General features: G+C 35.4%; 1 protein-coding gene across 1 annotated transcript in view; it reads right to left on the reverse strand.

The window, feature by feature from the left end:
• Positions 1–4,366: 4,366 nt before the first annotated feature.
• Positions 4,367–21,984, reverse strand: part of mEFTu1 (mitochondrial translation elongation factor Tu 1) — a 34,395-nt gene continuing 16,777 nt past the window's right edge. The window contains exons 8-11 of the mRNA XM_081770872.1: positions 19,081–19,185; positions 13,323–13,474; positions 7,929–8,074; positions 4,367–4,894 (exon numbers count right to left, since the gene is read on the reverse strand). Of these exons, the coding sequence (XP_081626998.1) occupies positions 4,717–4,894; positions 7,929–8,074; positions 13,323–13,474; positions 19,081–19,185 (581 nt within the window). The 3' untranslated portion in view covers positions 4,367–4,716. The remainder of the gene's footprint in view (positions 4,895–7,928; positions 8,075–13,322; positions 13,475–19,080; positions 19,186–21,984) is intronic.

The following is a 21,984-nucleotide window of genomic DNA, read 5'->3' on the forward strand; positions in this document are numbered from 1 at the left end:
ATATAATCACAATCAAATTTAACAACGAGTTTGCACAGCATACGATCCAATAAATAAGCAGAGTATGCTTTAGCATGCGATTTGGGAAAAATAATAAGGAGCTTGCTTAGCAAGCGAACCAGTACAATTGTTACAATTAATTTATTAAGAAATACAAATAAAAGAATAATTAATTTGATCATAGCATAGCTGTTAGAAACAACCCTATTAAAATCATGTCCTTCAACCTCTTTTCTAGAAACTACTCCATCCATCCTAACACTCAACCTTTTCCAGGAACCCGTCTAACCACCTAACAAACAGGGTAATAAAACCACCTCCCCCTAAACCTCCCCAAGGCCGACACGGCCATATTGACATCGAAAGTCGTTAGGTAATAAAGCAATTAAGGGGCAATAAAATCTATTGTCTACGAGAAATAGCTCCATTTCTACTAATGTATACTTCTCAAATCCCCATACAATGTCCGTCCGGAAGGTAGTGTCTACAAGTATAAAACAAAAGACATTTATTTACATAGTAATAAGAATATCTGTATATTAAAATTCTTCAAAATATTGTACTTCTGTGTTAATACATCTTTGCCATACGCGAAGGCATACTGGAAGGCCTCTTCAGGAGGTTTAATTCAGTATTCTCCAGCATATCTACAGGGAAGGCAAATCGCTTCTTGAAATACATTTAAAAAAAAAAAAAAAAAAGCTGTTTTAATATTTTTCACGATTTAGTTTATCTCATACGATCTGTGTCATAAGTAATTGGAACCAAACTACATGGTGCCCCACCATAGTAATCCTTCTCTGCTCTTAATACATTAATCCATCCGTTGGTCACATTCCGTACAAGGCTTCGCAAAAATTGCGGAGTGTAACGCAATGCAAACCATATAAAAATGAATAATTGCTAATAGTACTATTATCGCAAACCAAAACGAAAATTTTGTGTTGCGTTAAACCGTTATGGAATGTGACCGTCTCTGCAACTCCACTACGCAGTATAGAAGGTTTCTGTTAAAATGTTTCTAGTTCCGTCGTTACGGTCATTGCGATGGTCACCGCACCTAAAAAATAAGTCTCAATAATTCTCTTCAACCAGAAAAAATGAAAAATCACAGGGGGATACAATTTGATGAATATGAGGATTTGAACTCCTGAATGCTGAGAGTTTGTGACTTGCAGCAGTCACATCTCCCATCCCTTCTGGCATACAAACCGAAGAAAACGCAATAGGATCTCCTTGTAGGCGTTTAGACGTGGATTGCAAATAAAGCACTATCAACACTGTTAGGAGAGTGTGTGTGGATGAACGAGCGCAAGAAGCATCTGAGATTGTTAGTTCAAATCAGTCGAGATTCGCAGGACGAAAAGCATTGAGGAAAACTAGCAGTTGGTGCTGTACATGATTAAAGTGACCAGTGCAGAGTGTGGTACCCTAAAGCATGCTTACGCAATTTAAATAGCGTTCGTGGTTTAAAAATCCAAGCAGTCTATCGCGAAAATGCATATCAGTGACCTGAGACGGTAGCACGAGCGTATGGCGACGATGCTCTGCCGCATTGGAAGGTTGCATGCTAAGTCAAGGCATTTCATTCAGGCATGGAAAAGTCAGCAGACTGGACTCTTATCGGTCGTCCGTCCGTTACAGAGGATCAGTTTGAATAATCACGTCTCCTTAAAACATCATCACTGAGCTGCCACGAAAGTATTCTGAGAAGCTGGACTTTCAAGCGTAATGGGGCGTTTACACTTAGTCGATTTGCATTCGATTCAGTTGAATTGACGTCACTTTCAACTTAATCGACCGTGTAAACGGGACTTCAACTTAATCGCTTGTTGATCGAAGGCGACTAATCGACTGGCAACTGAATTAAAAGACGTTCTATTTTCTGTGGTTGAAATAATTGAACACATCCATCAATCTGATTCGGCCTAGTTGCTTCGATTTAGTGGCAAATGCAGCGAGTCGATTTAGTCGTGCGACTAAATCGACTAAGTGTAAACGCCCCATAATAGGTGAGTTCCCCACGTAGGTGGGTCGACTAACTCGTGCAATTGATAGAGTTAATTGAGTTGTGTAACATATTGTCAGGAAGAAAAACTCATCTCGATTAGGTTTTTATCAAAACTGCTCAAAAATTTTTCGCAAAACTCAAAAACTAAAATTTGTAGAGAAATTTCCGATACTGCATAGCTGTTACGAACCACAGTAAATCTCATTCCTCACGGTTAATGAAATAAATGAAACGTTATGCACACTATATATAGGATCGTCCTTGAGCTTTAAGTCGGTATAAGCTTTACAAAACTTTATTAACCCCTTATGATGAGCTACATTCGTCATAAATTTTAAACTATTGTAGCACCACGTAGGGTTACTATATTGATGTTTTGAAAGTTATATAATGATAAACCATCTATAATACACTTTTATAACTTATACTTCAAATATCAGAATTCAGAAAATAAATCGTAGTGGAAGGGGTTAATATCAAGCCAGCTGCATCATGTCCAGTTTGAAGTATCATGGATGATTTGCAAATTACAAGGCACAAATCGAAGAATTTGGCACATCTTCATCTTGCGCAATTTCAGCAGACAAATTGCGATGAAATTTCCAGTTGACACTCGGTCCATCCACGGAAATTAATTATTCTGGATAATAAGCCATTAGTTGCTTTGAATTTGCTAAGAAGGTCTTCCGCAGTAGAATGGCCAAGAAATTCAGAATGCCTAACTGATGCTTGATTAATCGTCTTAGCCCAAAAGCGAATAAGTATATCTATTTTTCTTTGCTGAATTGCGTTATTTAGAGACTCATTGAAGGAAACAACTATATTTGAAAGTTTCGTAAGAATTTCAAGTTACTGGGACTTAAAACATATCATCAAGCCATACGCAGTAATATAAGATGACTTTCTTCTTCCCATTGACAACTTCTATTTCACTATCAGAAAACACGTTGAAATATCGTATCCAAACCAGTGCGTGGATTAATTAAAAATGTCCCATAACCATCTTCATTACCCGTTGATTTCACCCCTTGTTACCTCCATTTTGGTAACAGTCAGACATCCTGCTTGATTTTGATACACTCCTCACACTCATATCAAAATCTACATACTCATATCAAAGTGTACACTCATGTCCAAAATGATTGTCGCATATCTATAATTGTCTTCTGGTAAGAATATTATTTGATAATGATTTTGCAGGGTACTTTTAATACTGATACTATATGTATAATCAGGAAATGTATATTTGTGGTAAATTTCATAGGAAAAGAATTATAAATACGAAAATTAGAATGGGTGAAACGGAATGTTGCTAAATGGATAAGAAAGTTTTATTTTCGTTTTATTGTTCTTATTTATTGCTGTTTTGACATGAAATTTGCCACATACACGTCTTTGACGATTATACATATACTAACATTGTAAGAAATACCGGGCGAATTCGTTATCAAATTATATTTCTACAACAATATATTTATAGACATGTGACAATAATTTTGGACATGAGTGTACATCACTCGTGACACTCATATCAAGATCTACATATTCATGAGTTAACAGCTTTCAGAAACTTGCTAAAACTCTGATTTCATATTCCTCATAATTGGTTCTAAAATGCAATTATTTTCTTTAATTCTATCACAAAGTTCTAAAATTTAAACTTGCAAGCATCAAACAAATATGAAATCTGAGAAGAAAGAAAAAAAAGGTTTTTAAACTTCTCTTATATAAACTAACTCCCTTTCTCATCTACCCAAATTTTCCCCTCCTTCACCCACACAAACAGCTAGAAACTGAGAGTAGTCTCAGGATAGGGCATTAGCATTAATATTTTCATTAAGTTCACAAAAAGTAAGAGTAGTACAACGTAGTTCAGTTGGTCGCCTTAAGATCTTTGAGTTTTTTCGTGCTAGAGAGTTACTCGTGAAAGAAAACTATACTCTCAAAGCTTTTCATGGTCAAAGGTAGGGAAGTAAAAATAATAACATTATTTATTTTTTGTATTGTTAACAACTAAATTCCCTGACATTTAAAGGTTCTTCAGATTTTCCAGACCAAAATTAAATTCCCTGATTTTTCCAAGTGCCTGGTAACCTTGAATATATTTCCACAAGCCAAGTATACAAGTTTAAATAGACGCAGAATTGAAAGAGTATAAGTGAAAAAAAGTAAACAGAAACAACACATTTTCAGATGTTTCTGCTAATGACATATTTATTATTCCACAAATTAAGAGCTGTAATTTATGTATTTAACTTTATCAATCTAGGAGTAAAATATAACGAAAATAATGAAAACTTATATACTAACAATTATTAAATAACTAGAAGAGGTGAATAAATGAAGCGAAATGGATATTTAGAAAATGTTTCATTCAGTAACATTACATCGACACATTTTTTTGTGGTCTGATCCATCAACATACATGCATTAATAGTCTCTTCCTTTTGTAAGCTGCATGAAACAGAACTTTTAATATTCACAGCTCGTAGTAACATAACTTCATAAAGACTAGGTAGATGTAAAATATGTCTTTTTCCCCTACGTATAATACAGGCTCTCGCATTCTCTCATTGCAAAGTTAACCCATTGTTGTTTAACAACAATCTGACGAGGGAAAAAAAATCCTTACGCAATCATATCAATCTGCACAAGTTCTTTCAGCTACTAGCACTTTCTACACTTTTAACTTTACTTTGTTATCTTCACTTCTGCTTGGCCTCTCGAGCCTTCTTTCCTTCCTGCAACGCCAAACGATCTTTCTCGGATAACGGAGGCAACAACTTGGTAACAACTCCTGTTCCTAAAGTCAACGCTCCATCGCGCAAAGTGAACCTCTGACCCTGCTCTACAACCATTGGTTTAAATAACTTCAGCACCAATCTGGAAGAGAAAGAAAAAAATGCTTAAGTACTTTTTAAAACAAAACACACACCTACAGTAGGATCGACAGACGGAATCTGATTAGGTTAACTGTCCTAAAAGCTCGACCATGGATGTCTGAAATGAACACGAATTCTCATTTCTCACTACATCATTATGCTAAACCTCAATTTATCTCAGTCCAGCTTAATCTACATAGATAATCAAGAAACGCTAATTTAATTGTTAACTTCGTTTCAAAAATTAACCATTCAAAGCATTAAAATCTAATAAATTAATCTGATAACATACAAGGCTGAATCGTAAGTTCTGCAATATTGGCATCCCTAAGTCGCTTGAAACTTGTCTGTTGCGTCATTGAAGCAGTTAAACCCTCGGCGCTCAGCGGTATTGGAATATGGAAGGCTCTTTGGTTTATATCCAGCCGGTTTTGTTCTACCGTATCACCAGCATTACGGACTATCACCCAACATAGCAATTTCCACTGTAACAAACCACGTTGGATCACAGCCATTCTTTCCTGTAATTTTGCACAGACAGTGCAAATGATGGTATTAGCGTTGTTTTAACAGTCCAAATGGGCTGACAACAAAGCTTTTAACAGTAGTGACATGAAAGGGAATAACATGGACTCCGTTTCCTGTCTCATACATTATGGATTGCTGAAAGTAGCTAGCATCCAACTTCACGTTTTAATCCATTTTACGTACCTTCAACTGCCCCTTGTAACTGAATTACGACTTTCTGCGACAAACTTTCTGCACTGGCGATAAAACTCAATACGTCCCTTGCCAAAGATGTCAGTATATAATTTCTCAAATGTTACCACTACGCGTGAGATAAATGTGGCATCATCCGATGCGTGAATCATATTCAATTTTGACTCCCTCCTCTTCCTCAAATGTAGTTTCTACAGTTTGCTGCAATACGCCTTATATTCATGTGGGGCGGGAGGAGGAGATTGTGAATGTTGTGGCTGACAACGGACTGTGCCAAATTTAATTCTGAGCCATGACACGTCAGCCGATGAAGCATCTCAGGCGACATATTGCTTGTAACCTAAAATAGGCCCCTTTCGTTGTCAAATTTTTCTGCATGGCCCAATTTTTGTTTGGCCACAATGTCTTTAGCTATAGTTACTCTACTGGTTAAAAAGTTTTTTCGATGCTGTTTCCCTATTCGGTTGTATAAGAAATATGAATGGAAAAGAGCAATGATGTACCCTCCTTCTCAATTACGATTCACTTTCGGTTGTATTTCACTAGTGCCAACACAACAACTTGGCACCTGCAAGTTGCTGAAACAAAATGCAAGATGGTCGGATAAAAACCGAGCAACCTTCTATAGATAGCGGTAATTTATGTCCTGAAAAATTATAGGCCTACAATGCTGCGTTGTGTGTGTGATTTGACAGCCAGAAAGATGAAGGTGCAACAACGCCTGTTTCGAGAACTTCTGCTTTACGAGTTCGAACTGAACTATAATGCCGCAGATGCATCCCGGAACATTTGCTGTGTAAAAGATGTTGGGACAGATGATCACAACAATGAGACTGTTCACGAAAATTGGCTGGCTTGCAAGAACCTCGTTGATCAGGTACGCCGAAAACCGGATTTCGAGATCATGTACCAAAAATAAATCCCATGATTATCACTCGGAGTTATCAGGTACGATCTGTTATCTCATAATCCAGTCGTTCGTTATCCTCATGACCTTGGTTAAAAAAAAAAAAAAAAAAAAAAATCCAGAACTGCCGAATTACGCTTACGAATTAACCCCAGCAAAAGCACAAAGGCGAGTGGATGAAGGCAAGAAACTCCTGGACTTGCGTCTCCCAAAGGTAATATGTAGCGAAAACAAAATATTTTCTCCAAAATCTTAACGTGCTTAAGTAGTGGTTAAACAAGGCCAGGTGTTGAAGTCTACGCCAATTACGGATGTTTCAAATTCGTGGTAATATTCTGCGTCTGGTTCAATTATGGGGAAGAGGACTTAGTCCACTAGGAGTTCATTCTCGATGGCCGAATTAAAAATTGTCAATTTGTACTCGGAAACAGCTGGAACAGGTGTTAAGCTATTGTGTAGCAACAGACCCTGCATTAGTGAACAATAAGAGAGCCTTTCTGTAGCAAGACAATACACAACCTTATATCTCTCGAACAACCCAGAATAAACTCCCTGAACTTGAAGAAACTGAATTGATGCTACATCCAACATATAATCCGGACATCACTTCGGATTATTACTTCTTACAATCCATGGTTCACTTCCAGTGTTCGCAATGCTTCAACAACCATGGAAAGATAGAAGTTGTAATGCGACAGTTCTTCGCCTCTAAGGGCAAAAACTGGTATCGCAGAACACGCAGAAAGTGCTTTCACATGTGCAGTCTATATTTCAAGTGCTAGGCAGTGTTCGTTGTAACTTCATGCTTAAAGCAAGTAAATACCAGAAATCTAGCAAATCCTTTTTCCAAGCTAAAGATCAGAATAAAACTGACAGGCCACTAATACAGTCACTATGGGAACCGGACTGAGTGGCGTAATGGTTAACGCATCGGCACGATATGCCGGAGATAACGGGTTCGAGATCCCGTCCAGTCAGTCACTTTTTCACTCTTTGTTCGTTGTCCCATGAATATGCATCGACTATACTAAGGGAAACGAAGCTAATGAAACGGGGCACGGCGTACAAACCCACTTGGCAGAAGCTGGGAAGCACAAGCAACTCTTTACCTTCGGTACCACAGAATATTTACGGCGTACAAACCCACTTGGCAGAAGCTGGGAAGCACAAGCAACTCTTTACTTTCGGTATCACAGAATATTTACAACTATTAACATTACCATTAATTGCCACTTAAGACATCAAGGAATTCCATCTTTATATCTAACGTACCTTTACCTATACCAGCAAATAACATGATTAAAAGCAAACTGAGTGTTTATTTCTTTTAAAACGCGATTAGAACTTCGATGCATACATTCCAGCAGTCTTACTATTTAACATTTATTTCATTTCTATCATAACTTACTTTGAATCCTCTCCAGGCATAACCATTTCCTTGTCAGGAATATTCACTTGAACTGGACAGTCCCATGTTTTAGAGAACATCTGCAACTGAATGTAGGCTGTGAAAGGCTTGGATCTTCCGCCTTCTTCTTTACTTAATATGTATACCTGCACAAATACACAAGGTGGTAAATATTTCTCGACCATACAGGAAAAAGAAATAATAATAATACACAATACATGTTATATTAAAAACATGTAGCACATGCGCTGTCACGGATTCAGATGTCGATTGTTGTTTAAGCCGAAGAACAACTTTGAAATTTGGTCCTCACAAAAAGGATATGGAGGAACAGAAGCTAGACACCCAAATGAAAAGCATTACACTTCTTGTCACATGTTCCTTCTGTCCTTTGTTCGACAATAAACATTGAACTTCACATCGTATTGATAACAAATCTATTTTTTAGTAAGAATAGATGTCTCCGTGGAAGAAATAAATATAATCGGTTGATTCTGCGCAGTTCTTTGCTTTGTCACTCGAGCTCTGTGAATTATTGTGAGAGGTCACACTGCTTGCTGTATGAATAATACACACAGCAAATCTTCCCCTCCCTTGAAATTTTTCTACGAAACAGCCAAGGACAATAAAAAACTAGTGAAAATTAACACTCTGGTCCTTTGAGATTAAGAATCCGTAAAAGTTCTTGATAATCAGATAATCAGAACCAGGGTTGGCTGGTTTAAACCAACTGGTTTTTTCAAAAAAACCAACTGGTTTAAACCAAAAAACAAAAAAATGTTCGTAAAAGTGTAAGTGTTTGTAAAATCTTGATGAACACACATTTGTGGGTTACCACGTTTCACTCCCGTATATTATTCGTATTACATTCAGACCTAAATTCCCCATTCATTACTCAAAAAGATTATACTACAAAAGCAACTTTTTTTTTTTTTTTTTTTTTTACAAGTTTATAAATGTTTATTTTGTGATTTTTTTGTAGTTGTTATTATTGTTATGTAATTGCAATCGAAGAAAAATTCTAAATATTGTTTTGTTTCAATGTTTACTATTGATAAAATACATCGAAAATGCCGTACTTTGTGTGTGGGGGGGGGAGGTCATACAGACCCCACGAGAGGCATTTAGTGAAATAAGTATCTTTGGTATCTGTTTATGTATAAATAAGTTTGAGCCAAAGTGGACTCAAATAATTCGTATCTTTATTTATTTTTTTTCTTATTGATATGCAGATTAAGTCGGTGTATTTCTTTAATTTGGACCAATAAAAGTCGTTGTTAACTAGCTTGAACTAAATTAGTTCTTCTGTACTCCGTAGTACTTTGAAATTGTTCATATGTAATTGTGTGTAATGGTTTCACTTGTGCAACTGTTTATCTTTTTGTCCTTCTGAAATGACTCTTGACAGTTATATTAAGAAGCATGTAAAGATCAGTACAACGTTTTTATTTATTTATTTATTTATTTATTTATTTATTTATTTATCAGGATTCCTTTGTGAGTGAGTCGCCAGACGTATCGCATTTGTGGCCAATTAGTCCTGGTTCTGAGTTCAAACGGAGGACAATTTCTCTCGGATGTAACTCGAGAAGCGGTTTTTATTCCGCTTTAAGCTTATGTGACCTCTTCCAGCATAACCCGGTTGTTGCATAATAACATCAAGGCAAAACAAACTTATTTCTGTCCATATATGATATGAATATATAAAGCAAATCATTTAAACCATATAAACCGGGTTTAAACAAAAAAAACCTGGTTTAAACATTTTTTTTTTTTTAATAAAAACCATGGTTTTTGCCAACCCTGATCAGAACCGAGTCGACAAGTCATTCCGTCCAATGTTCTAATAATGAAGGAAAACTTTTCATGCATTTCTCTGGACAAGACATCAGACGATATGTTAGCGCGAAGTTAAAACTAGCGCAATGTTTAGCCATGATGTTAACTATAACATATGCATTATTTAAAGTTATCTTATACAGGGGCAGCAGCAGTTACCAAAGAGTGATGAGAGAAATCTTTTCCATTATTTAATCACTTAACCCCACGTCACTTCAAGCAATGAACACTACCTAAAATAATTTACTAACTAAAGCAATTTAATCATAAAACTGATCGACTGTGACTACAACAAACTTAATTTCATTCAAATACGATAAGAAAAAGATATTACGGTTTTTGTAAAGCACCAAAATCTGTCCAAACCTACGTCTAGGACTTGGCGAAATATCGGACCGATCATGAAAAAGTTAATGATAAATATAGTAAAATAATGGATTCGAGTTTAGCGTTTCTTTCAACAGCGAGACTACATGAGAGGTGAATCTACTGCTTAACGTGGGATTCAAACCACATGAGCTCCCGTGGGAATCGAACGCGAGTCTTCCGCGCCAAACCATATAGAGTAAGACAACTATTTTCCATGTAGGACGTAACTTCCCGATTCATATAGCACAGTAACTCAGCGACACGGGTTACATTACTGGTCCAGTCGTGTACTTTTCACTCTTTGTATATCACTGAATTTGCACCTATAGAGGTACTGGTGTAACACAAAATCGGTTATTCCCTTCATTTATTACATAAAAATTCCCAATTTTCATTTTAAAAATAACCATTTTCCGAGATTGTATCCTCAAACATTGTGACAGTAAGCTTGAAAATGCGTCCTTAGATCTCGCTGTTTCTAATATTGCTATCTATGAAAATATGTTAACAAGTAATGATAGGCGTGCGAGACAAAGGTAGTCTTTTTCAAAATTAATTTTCCCAGCACTACTTTCTAAAGCATTATAGGCGCATTTATAAGTGATATTTAACAAGCGTGTAGTAATAACTTTTTTACACTTATGAAGTTTTAGTTTTACGTCCCTTGGTAATGCCTTATAAATTAATAGATTTACAATATATCGTTTTTGAAGGAGCGTACATAAGTAGTCATGAAGCGCTCTATACTAGGTTTCGTAATGGGAGGGCTGTTATTGATTGTCAACCTTTTTATTTATAAGGCATTACCATGGGACGTAAAACTAAAACTTCATAAGTGTAAAAAAGTTATTACTACACGCTTGTTAAATATATATATATATATATATATATATATATATATACAGCAAAAAGCAAAAAATAAGGTGTTAAAACAACACAAAATGACTACCACTTTAGGGTGTTACTTGTGTGCTAATTTAACACCAAGGACATCGCCTTCCGAACATATCAGACATAACACGTAATTGTCATTGGAAATTTGAAATGGATTTTATTGTTTGCAATGAGCAAAGTTTTACGCAGTATATTTGACATTTATGCCAAGTAACGAATATCGTACTATGTTTTCGGTAAACGGTCACGAAAATAGTTTTGAGAGCCTATGAATTGTCTAACAACAATTACACGAGTATCAGTTCTGCCATCTGTTGCTCTTACCAGGTTTTCTTATGTCAGGGCACATAGTGGTCTGGTCTCTTGTAAATAGTTGAAAAGTGACCAAAAGCACACAAAAAAGTGACCAAAATCTCATCATGCCCCTTTTTTCCTTTGTCAATTTCTCCATCACCTATCTCTTTGTTGTTTTGTTTCATCTTTTCTTCTATACTTCTTTCTGAGCTTCCTCCTTTCTTAAGTTTTCTAAGTATGCTTTGTAGTTACGATAAGCAGACTTAGCAGATATAAGAAGCTTCTGAGCAAGTGGAACCAGTTCTGGCCTATTTCCGAATTTCTTCATCCCAGACATTATATTTAACTTAGCATTGAGAGTTTTCAAAGCCATGAAATATTCAAATTTATCATCTACTCTTAAGAAGAACATACAAGAAGCATAACACAAGACGAACATGATGAACCACACACACACACTACGTTGAGCGGAGCGTTAACTATTACGAGAGAAAACTAAAATATTATGATAGAAGAAAGAATAGACACAGAAGGGTTCTCAACCCCACCTTGAGAGCTTAAGCATCCATCATCCATCTACTGTGCTTTAGAAAGAATAAAAGCTGAAGTGAGAATAAAGCTGACTGTTTCACATGTGGCAGCAAGTACTGAAGCTTTCAGAAGAGTAATGAGTAACAAGTTTCTGCCTTTTTCCATTTATTTGCCAATGCAAAACATAAACCACATGAAAAAGTCACTTTACCTCCCAAAAAAGTAACTTTAGTGACAAATTTGAAAAAAAGTAACTTTCAGTTTAAAAAAAAAAAAAAAAAAAAAAGTGACTCACTGTGAGTCCTGTTATGTGCTAGGATAAGATGGCAGAACTGTTACTCATGTAACTGTTTCAGACAATTCATAGGTTTACAAAACAATTTTTGGGTCACTGACTACAGCAAAACGTATTACTTTATTCGTTACTTGGCATAAATGTCAAATATACTGCGTAAAGCTTTGCTCATTGCAAACAATAAAATCCAATTCAGATTCCCAATGATAATCAGTAATTAGTTCTGATATGCTTGGAAGGCGATGCGTTTAGTGATAAATTAACACACAAGTAACACGCTAACGTGGTAGTCACTTCTTGTTGTTTTAACATCTCATTTTCTGCTGGGTATGTTGCTAAATTGGTGTGTCGCCGCATAGAGCAGCTTGCAAGCGCGACGTTGCAAGATTGCCACTAAGCTACTAAAATAACTACAAGTTCAACGAAAACTAATTTTTGAAATAAAAAATAGTAATCATACTACTACCAATAGTAAGGTATCACCTAATAGGATAATCTTATTACTATACAAATGGTTTCATAGTCCTAGCGCCAATGACCACTTGCTTTTGCGGCCAGATACTGACTAATGATATCTCTCCTCACTGGACAATCAAACTTTGAAATATTTACATAATGCACAGAAACAAATGACCAATACTAAATCTTACTATAAACAATATACGGAAAATGTAATAAGGAATATATTAACTAATAAATAAAACAAACATAGAACACTTGTACAGCTCTGCAATTACAGGAATGGCACAACTGGTTCATAACATCACTTTCCTTCTCTAGCTGCCTAGTAGTGCCGCCTAAATCTGCTACATAAATGGACTACAGCGTACCATTGATCAGAAAACCCGTACATACTGTGTATATCCATTCCATTTCATTCGTATGTTCAAGCTATAATAAGTGACCTCAATTAGTCTTGTCAAACTGTGTAGTCCTATTAATTTATTTTTATTAAAATAAAAAAGAAAAGAAAGAAAGTCGTGGTTTCTGAAGCTTAATAAGCCACTAACTGTTACACCCACGTGACGTAATACAAACTGCAAATCCGAAAGGAATTTAGAATTGATATAATCCAAATTGGTACTGAAATTATTACGTAAAAAACAAAAGCTATTGCACTCGCCGTAACAAGCCGAAAATTACGAAGTGAAATTTCGGAAAGAAAATACTACCTGAGCTTCTACGTTATCTTGGGCTTTCACAGTCCCTGGTTTGGCCATTATCATTCCACGACGAACGTCGTCCCTCTTGACTCCACGCACAAGAGCTCCTAACTGGTCGCCAGCGTGAGCTTCCTCCAGGATTTGGTGGAACATTTCAATGCCTGAAGAAAAAACAAAGAGAGTTCAGGGTGACAAAAGAAAGAAAAACTACTAGATTCCTATACAAAACACTTGTATTCACCTTCCTGATATTTTTTATAATATGGGACACCTGCTACTTCAAGTGGTTCCGTAGCTGTTCATTAGAGGATACAAGGGATTAAACATTGATAAATAACGGAAACTCTTTATCCTAAATATCTACAAAATGCCAGAAATACCTACAAAAATTATCCCTCCTCAAGTATACATTTATGAGCTGGGGTCTGCTATTCAATATGCGCGGCCAGTTTACTCTTTGCTGTGTTTCTATCTTGTAGAGAAATAAACTTATAAACTGGCTTAGCAAATGGTCCCATCTTTCATTATATTATCCACCATCTAGATATAAGCAATCATATATATTAGCAAAACATTTCGAAGAATATCCTTACAATACTAAAGATGTTTTAACTTTACTAAAGCATATAAAGATTTGGAGCAGCAAGTGAACGAAGCATGACTTATATCTACAGGGTGTTTCAAAACAACACCGACAACGTTTGAGAGATGATTCCTGACACCAAGGTAAGACAAAAAGTATAGACCAACCTGGGTGCACAAATAGTGTTGTAAAAAAACGGTTTTTTTTCTGTGAAGTTTTTTTTCAATAAAAAACATCGTTCTTTTTCATGTTTTTTTTCAAATGTCTGTTTTTTTTCTGGCAGCTATTATTTATTGATGTATGTTGAAGATTATTGAAATAATCAATAGAACTTGAGGCGAAGCCCTCGTAACTTACAAATCGTTTGTTTCCTTGTACATATACGAGCACAATCGTGTGATTATTCCTTTCGGACCCAGATCATTTTTGGCGTTTTCCTACTTTGTCAGTTAGTGACGTATTCCTCAAAAACCATTTACCCTATTGATATGGTTCAGACCTTGTTTTTTAGAAAAGGAATGTGGCTATTTTTTGGTGTACGTTACATTGCAGTGTTGCGAGCGGGTGGGAAATTACTGAGGGAAATGTAGGGGTGAAAATTTACAAAAAATCCCTAACCGAAATTTAAGATTTTTTGTATCTAGCACCACTGTTGCCATATGAGTCTAAGTCACCTAAAAAGATTCTTTGGTGCGTTGACAAGGTACAGTGAAAACCTGAAGTCGCTGGCTTCCATTCAAAGAGAGAAAGAAATAAATTGTTTCCATACACATGAAATTTTGACACTTTCTACGCCTCAAAAGCAAAAATCAACAGATATGCCGACGCTACAGCTTCTCTAATTATCCTATTTGAAACTTTTATGGTGTGTTCTGTAGGCTAAAGAGAAGGCTTTCAGGTAGTGGTACATTTGTTCCAACGTAGCGAGCAAGAGGGAAATAATAGAGGGGAAAGGGAAATTTGCCGAATTTTTCACTTAAAATCGGGAATTAATTGTTTTGGCTGGAAACATTGCCATAAAACATACGTAATCTATCTGAAAGTAAATCTTGGTACCCTAAGAATGTATCCTACAAGTATCATTGCGATATCTAACAAAGTAAACATGAAATTAAAAAAAAAATCTCATTCTAACTCAGAAATGCACAATTTTCTTACCATTTACAGAACATGGTTTATTATAAGCCACAACTGTACTTCCCCTAATTATTCTACCGAAACGTTTTATGGTGCGCTGTGTCGGCTAAGGACGAGGCTTTCAGACAGTGGTACGTTTGTTCGAATGTAGCCAACAAGAGGGAAATAATAGAGACAAAAAGGGAATTTTTCCAAAATTTTCTGTAGCTGGCAACAGTGCTAGCACACACACACACACAAACTATCTTAAAAGAAGCTTTGGTATTCCTATTATATACCCTACAAGTATTGTGACGATATCCAATAAAGTAAGCAGATCATTAAAAAATATTTCAGTCTACGTAAAAAAATCAATTATCTTTCCACTTAGAGTTGAGTTGATTTTAGTTTAGCGTCCCGTTCAGCAGCGAGGCTATATGAGACGTGGACCTACTGATTAACGTGGAATCCGAACCACATGAGCTCCCGCCGGGAATTGAACCCGGGTCTCCCACGCCAAAGCTTTCCACTTAGAGAACAAGGTCTATTGTAAACCTCAACTGTACTTCCCCTAACTATCGTATTGAAACTTTCTATAGTGCGTTGTGAAGGGCAAAGACAAGACTTTCAGATACTGGTACTTTTGTTCCTATGTAGTCAACAAGAGGGATATAATAGACAAAACACGTAATTTTCCCCTAACATCTTGAATTAAAATTGTCCGTAGCTGGCAACACTGCTACCATACAGACGAAAACTATCTTAAAATAATCACTGGTACATTACTAATATATCCTACAAGTATCATGGCGATATTTAAGAAACAATGCTTTTAATTACCAAAAATATATTTCGATAAACAGAAAAGTAGGGAAAATCAAGAGTTAGAACCTAAATTCGAATTTTTCGTGCGTCCCCTAATTACTCCACTGTAACGATATGTACCCGAGTTTGTTCAGTAAGAACAAATGTTCGACTGGTAAGTTGACTTGCATTGGGACGTATAGGTAGGTTTATAACAAAAATTTCGAATTTTTTGCCCAAATTTAAGGAGATTTTAATTTCCGTAGTTGGCAACACTGCGCGCAAGCCCATCCAATTGATGTCAACAATTAGGTATCCATCCGACGTATCTACCTGACAAGTCTTAAGGAGGTCTCTCTACAACGAATGAAGCTACAGGGGAAAGTAATAAAGAAAATTCGAAAATTCTTGAAATTTGAGAAGGAAATTCAACACACAGAAGAAGAAGAAACTAAAATGATAAACTATGGACCAACCATATTTGTCAAAAAATATATACCGATATCTTAATTAGTGACCATACAGGAGCGGATTAAAAAAGTGACACACGCGTATGTGCCACTTTGGCCATGTGTGTCCGAAAGGGTTACGAGTGTACATTTAATTACATTTTTTTGACTACTAACTTGTGTTGTTGTAGTAATTATATTCTTGACTAATAATAATATCGTTGTTGTAAACAATCATAATCTCTCCTTTTTACATCTTAGTTCCAATACTGATACTGAGAAATGCAGGGTGTTTCAAAATGAATATCGGGGAATTAAGTCTCCGTAGTACTTATTACATTTTACGCACAATTATAAACAATACATCAAATAAAAGAACACCTCAAACAGTTTTTGCTTCAAGTGTTCGATGTGAGCTTCATTCGTCACATGGCACACATTGAGTCAATAGGTGAGAAAGGCCCATAAACTTTCCGCCATATGGCACAAAACATTCAATTCATACAGACGATTGCACTGTAACTACAGATTCAGTCTTTGCAAAATTAAAACACACAAAGCTTTCTGGTCTCTAGTCTCCATCTTTGCTACTTGCTCTTTCTAACGGCAGACAGAGGAAACAATGCATGGCATGCGTGTGTACAAAACTGTTTGAGTTACTCTTTCATTTGATAATACTTATTATTGTAAGTTAATTGTAATAGATACTACAAAGTTTCAAAACCGTAATATTCATTTTGAAACACCCTGCATTACTTCAAATTATGTCATCCTATATTCATGTCTTGTATGTACACTCATGTCCAAAATTATTGTTCCATGTCTATAAATATATTGTTCTAGGAATATAATTTGATAACGAATCCGCCTGGTATTTCTTATAATGTTAGTTTGTGTATAATCGGCAAAGACATGTATGTGGAAAATTTCATGTCAAAACATTAGTAAATAAGAACAATAAAACGAAAATGAAACTTTCTTGTCCATTTAGCAACATTTTCTTTTACTCTTTCTCATTTTCGTATTTATAATTCTTTTCCTTTGAAATTTATCATAAATATACATTTTCAGATTATACACACAGCATCAGTATTAAAAGTACCCTGCAAAATCATTATGTCAGCTTAGTAAATTTAGCTACCATGATCATGAAGTCTGTCTCCAACAAGAAGTATTTATTTTAAATAAAATACTTATGACAGATATTGCAGCCCCGTGGAAATGCACGTGTTGCACATATGATAGAGCCAGCAATGCATATCATATATCAAGTCGACAAATTATTTATATATGATATTCAGAAAAATATTAGTAGGCAAATTAGTTTTAGTTTTTACCTTTAGACAAGTTATTTGCGTTTTATACTGTTCGTTATATTATTTTCGTACTTATTAAAGGCCTACTTTCACGAAAAAAAAAAATGTTCATTTCTACTTTTATTTCTTCGTTGATATTGGTGAAACAGTACAGAAACCCGGATTCTTAGTAGGTACACTACTCATATAAATTGTAAAATATTTGTACTGTATCAGTTTCTAGTGTTTAATTTATGTTGCATTTTATGGTAATTACACCTACATAAAAATACTTCAGACTTAAATGACGTAAGATACATTACAAATGACTATTTGAAAAAAAACGAAATTTAGAAAAAAAACGAGAGGCAATGTTTTTTTTCTAAAAAAAACGTACATTTCTGAAAAAAAAAACGAACGGTTTTTTTTTCTATTTACAACACTATGCACAAATGCTTCCTTTCGGAGTTATAGGTTCCCGAAAACATAAAAACTTTAAGGGCTCATAGCTCCAATACTATGGGACCTACCGTAGCCGGGTTAAAACTTCACTTAGGAACTAATATGTGCGCTATTCAAAAATACATGTTTCAGAATCCTAAGGTACTCACGCAACAATTTTTATAGAGGGAGTTTGGCTATGGGCATATAACTTGAAGTACTCACCAACTACCTCTATAAAAGTTGTTGCGGAAGTACCACAGGATTTGAAACATGGATATTTGGATAGAGCACATGTTAGTTCCTAAGTGAAGTCTTGGACCGACTACGGTAGATCCCATAGTTTTGGAGCTATGGGCCCTTAAAGTTCATTTTCTCAAGTTTTCGGCAGTCTATAACTCCGAAAGGAAGCATTTGTGCACCCAGGTTGGTCTATACTTTTTGTCTTATCTTGCTGTCAGGAATCACCTCCCAAATGTTGCCGGTGTTGTTTTGAAACACCCTGTATATATGTCACGCTTGTTTCATTTGCTGCTCCAAATCTTTATATGCTTTAGCAAAGTTTCAACATCTTTAGTATTGTACGGATATTCTTCGAAATGTTTTCCCAAACTAAAGTACTGAGGACTTTTTTTTGTGTGTGTGTAATCCTCGTATGTTCTTTCGGTCTATGATTTTTAAAATTTACTTTATTATTTTTTTAAATTATGAATATAATTTTAATTTCTTGAGCTCGTGACCTCGTATTTTATACTACTTGAGAGATTTCAGAAAAATAGCTTTTAAATCTCGTAAAATGTTTCTAGAAATTTCACTTTTTCATTTAAGCAGCTCGTCTCACATAGCCTGATGCTGAAAAGGAACGTTACAAACGAAGAGAATATGATAAATAAAAATTGATCACGAAATTAACAGCAGCATATACAAAGTGGATAAAATGGAAATAGTCCGGGCTCAAATACGTGAACGTGCTCTCCAGCTCAAAATGACTATAGCTTCGATAGCACTCCAACACTCCTACAAATATTAAATTAGATGTAAAACACACCGAAAACCTACATATAAATGACAAAAATTACCTGTAACCGTGCTCTTGAGTGTTTTATTATGCCCAATGAATTCGCATTCGGACCCTTTCTTAAGTATTCCTCTTTCCAGTCGGCCAGTAACGACGGTGCCACGACCTGGAATAGGGAAAAGAATCAGAATAGACAATTTTATAATACACGCTTACATTTCTAAGTGACTTATTACTCAAAAATTGGTATATGATTATATATAAACAGCATCCATGCATATTATTCTTTGTTGTTCCAAATAATTAGTTTTGCAAAGAGAAATGAATGTCCAAATAGTGTCAGTAGTATACAGAACATACACAACTATAATTCATAAATCTTTCTTCATATACCACAATACTGTATTAAACTATATATATATATATATATATATATATATATATATATATATATATATTCATGTACAATACAGTCAGCGGCGACAATAGTTCTTTCCGTTTGATGAAATTAATTTTGCAACTAATTTCAGAATGGAAGGACAATTTGAGTACAGTTCTGAGTAAATTAAAAAGAATGTAATTTTTTGTACGTTCCAGCCTTGAAACTCGGCGAAACGGTGTACGTTCCAGTTCCACCGTTATTCTCAAAATAAATTTTACCAAACGGAAAGAACTTTTGTCGCTGACTATACATGTACATTAAATATATCTATTGTAGCACTTTTTATTCTGACACTATATTATAGATGGTACAGATTCTTCTAATAAGAGATATGTCCAATTTATTCTTACGCTGTGATGGTTCATGAAATGTTTGTAACTCGGGTTCATTTTCCTGTTCGGCATATGACAAGAGATTTCTGATAGTAGTGTTGGTGATATTTATCACATACTGTAGAAGTTTATTTAAAAAACACAAACGAAATTTGGCTCTTCTCGTTTCAGAAGAATGCAATAAACTGATAGAAATGAAAAATAGTTTTCATATTGAGGATATACTGTTGTATCCTTGTATATTAAAGAAAGCACGAATTTAGACTCAACTGACTCTAGAGGTGCACTACGGTTCCAAATTAGAGCGTTTATTCTAGTTGAGACGTGACCTCATGTCCAAAATGATTGTCGCATATCTACAACTGTCTTCTTGTAAGCATGTAATTTGATAATGATTTTGCAGGGTACTTTTAATACTGATACTATGTGTATAATCAGGAAATGTATACTTGTTGTAAATTTCATAGGAAAAGAATTATATATACGAAAATTAGAATGAGTAAAATAAAATGTTGCTACATGGGCAAGAAAATTTTATTTTCGTTTTATTGTTCTTATTTACTGCTCTTTTGACATTAAATTTTCCACATACATGTCTTTGCCGATTATACACATACTAACGTTATAAGAAATACCGGTCGAATTCGTTATTAAATTATATTCCTACAACACATTTATAGACATGCGACAATAATTTTGGACATGGATGTTGTCACCGCCCTACAGCTCATTTTATGCGATTTAAAAGAAACATTAAGAAAATAGATTTATTCTGAACTTTATTAACCAACCCTCGTATAGATCCAAATGTTCTAGAAACTCTTTGTCACCGCTTTGGAATGTCTTTTCATCTGTGTTAGTAGACTTCCGTTAGATTTCGTAACCATATATGGACATACGTTGCAGAGACAGTGATTTCCTTTGTGAACGTTCTCTAACTCCGGAAAATCGGGAAAGTCGCAAAAACACTTTACTTCTTGTCATTGCTCAACGCTGATTTGATTATTTAAAATGTCCGCACTTCTTCAGCCAAAGAGTGTGAACTTGGTAGTATACGTCATCATCTGGGCGCTCTAGCACCGAGAACATATACACAATAGCTGACTGGACAAAGGGGGCAGTCACTCTGCGTCTATCCGACGAAGAACTCGTCGACGTTTTGTTTGCCCTGGACCCGCTTTTCTGAAAGCAGCATTCAGGCTGCCTGTAATTATTGTACTACTAGACGATTGTGTACACGTAAACGTTCTGTGTTAAATTAAAAGTGATGAAGTTTTATATCTATATGTGAAAGTGGCAGTTCGTAGTTCCTCACATCAAATTTTACGTAAGCGTACTTGTTTGACAATACGGCGACAACGACCTCCTGGAGCGGAACCTATATTTGTAGCTCCTATTTGGAACTCTCATTGAAGAAGCAGCAGTGGGAAGTTAACCTTGGAACTTCAACTCCAGAACCAGCGCACATCCTCGAACACGGGACAACGAGGGAGCAACCTCAACAGGCTAGCCGAAGAAACGCGTGAGTTTACTAACATTTTAAGCCACCACTTTATTCATTACTAAAGCCAAGCCACCATAGTGTCGTTAGTATCAAATTGTTAATGATAAATATATTGAAAATCTAAAAGCATGTAATACTTGTGCTCTTATAGTAACATTATATTTCTTTTATCGAAAAGTGACTTTATCATTTGTTACATGTTTAATACTTAATTTTCTTTATGCGTGTAGCTAAACAACAAACTTTACGTTGCTTACATTTTCACTTATCATGCCCCAGTCATCGTGAGTGGAACTGTAAGCATGGGCAGTGGTCGTTTACGTCATGGCGTAACTGGGAAACATAACTAAGAAAAGGGAGAATATATGAGAAATAAAAGTTGTTCCGAACCACGACGTAAATAACGATTACAATGTACATATGCAGTATAAGGACTTTTAAGCATATTAATATTCATGAGTTTATTTCCAAGTCTCATTACAAACGCGTGATTTCTATAAGCCTAATGCACAATTGAATTCTGATAAGTATCTAATGAGAAATTTGATCTTATTGACACACAAGATCTGTTATATGCTGAACTCTGCAGTTGTACGCTATTTATATGGTATTCTAATTCCAAAATTCATTTCCTTTCTTTCTTTCTTGTGAGACACAATGCTCAATGTTTAAATGTAGTTTGTTATC

Source organism: Thermobia domestica, chromosome 9 (assembly GCF_964235325.1).
Source record: "Thermobia domestica chromosome 9, izTheDome1.hap1.1, whole genome shotgun sequence".
Lineage (NCBI taxonomy): Eukaryota > Metazoa > Arthropoda > Insecta > Zygentoma > Lepismatidae > Thermobia > Thermobia domestica.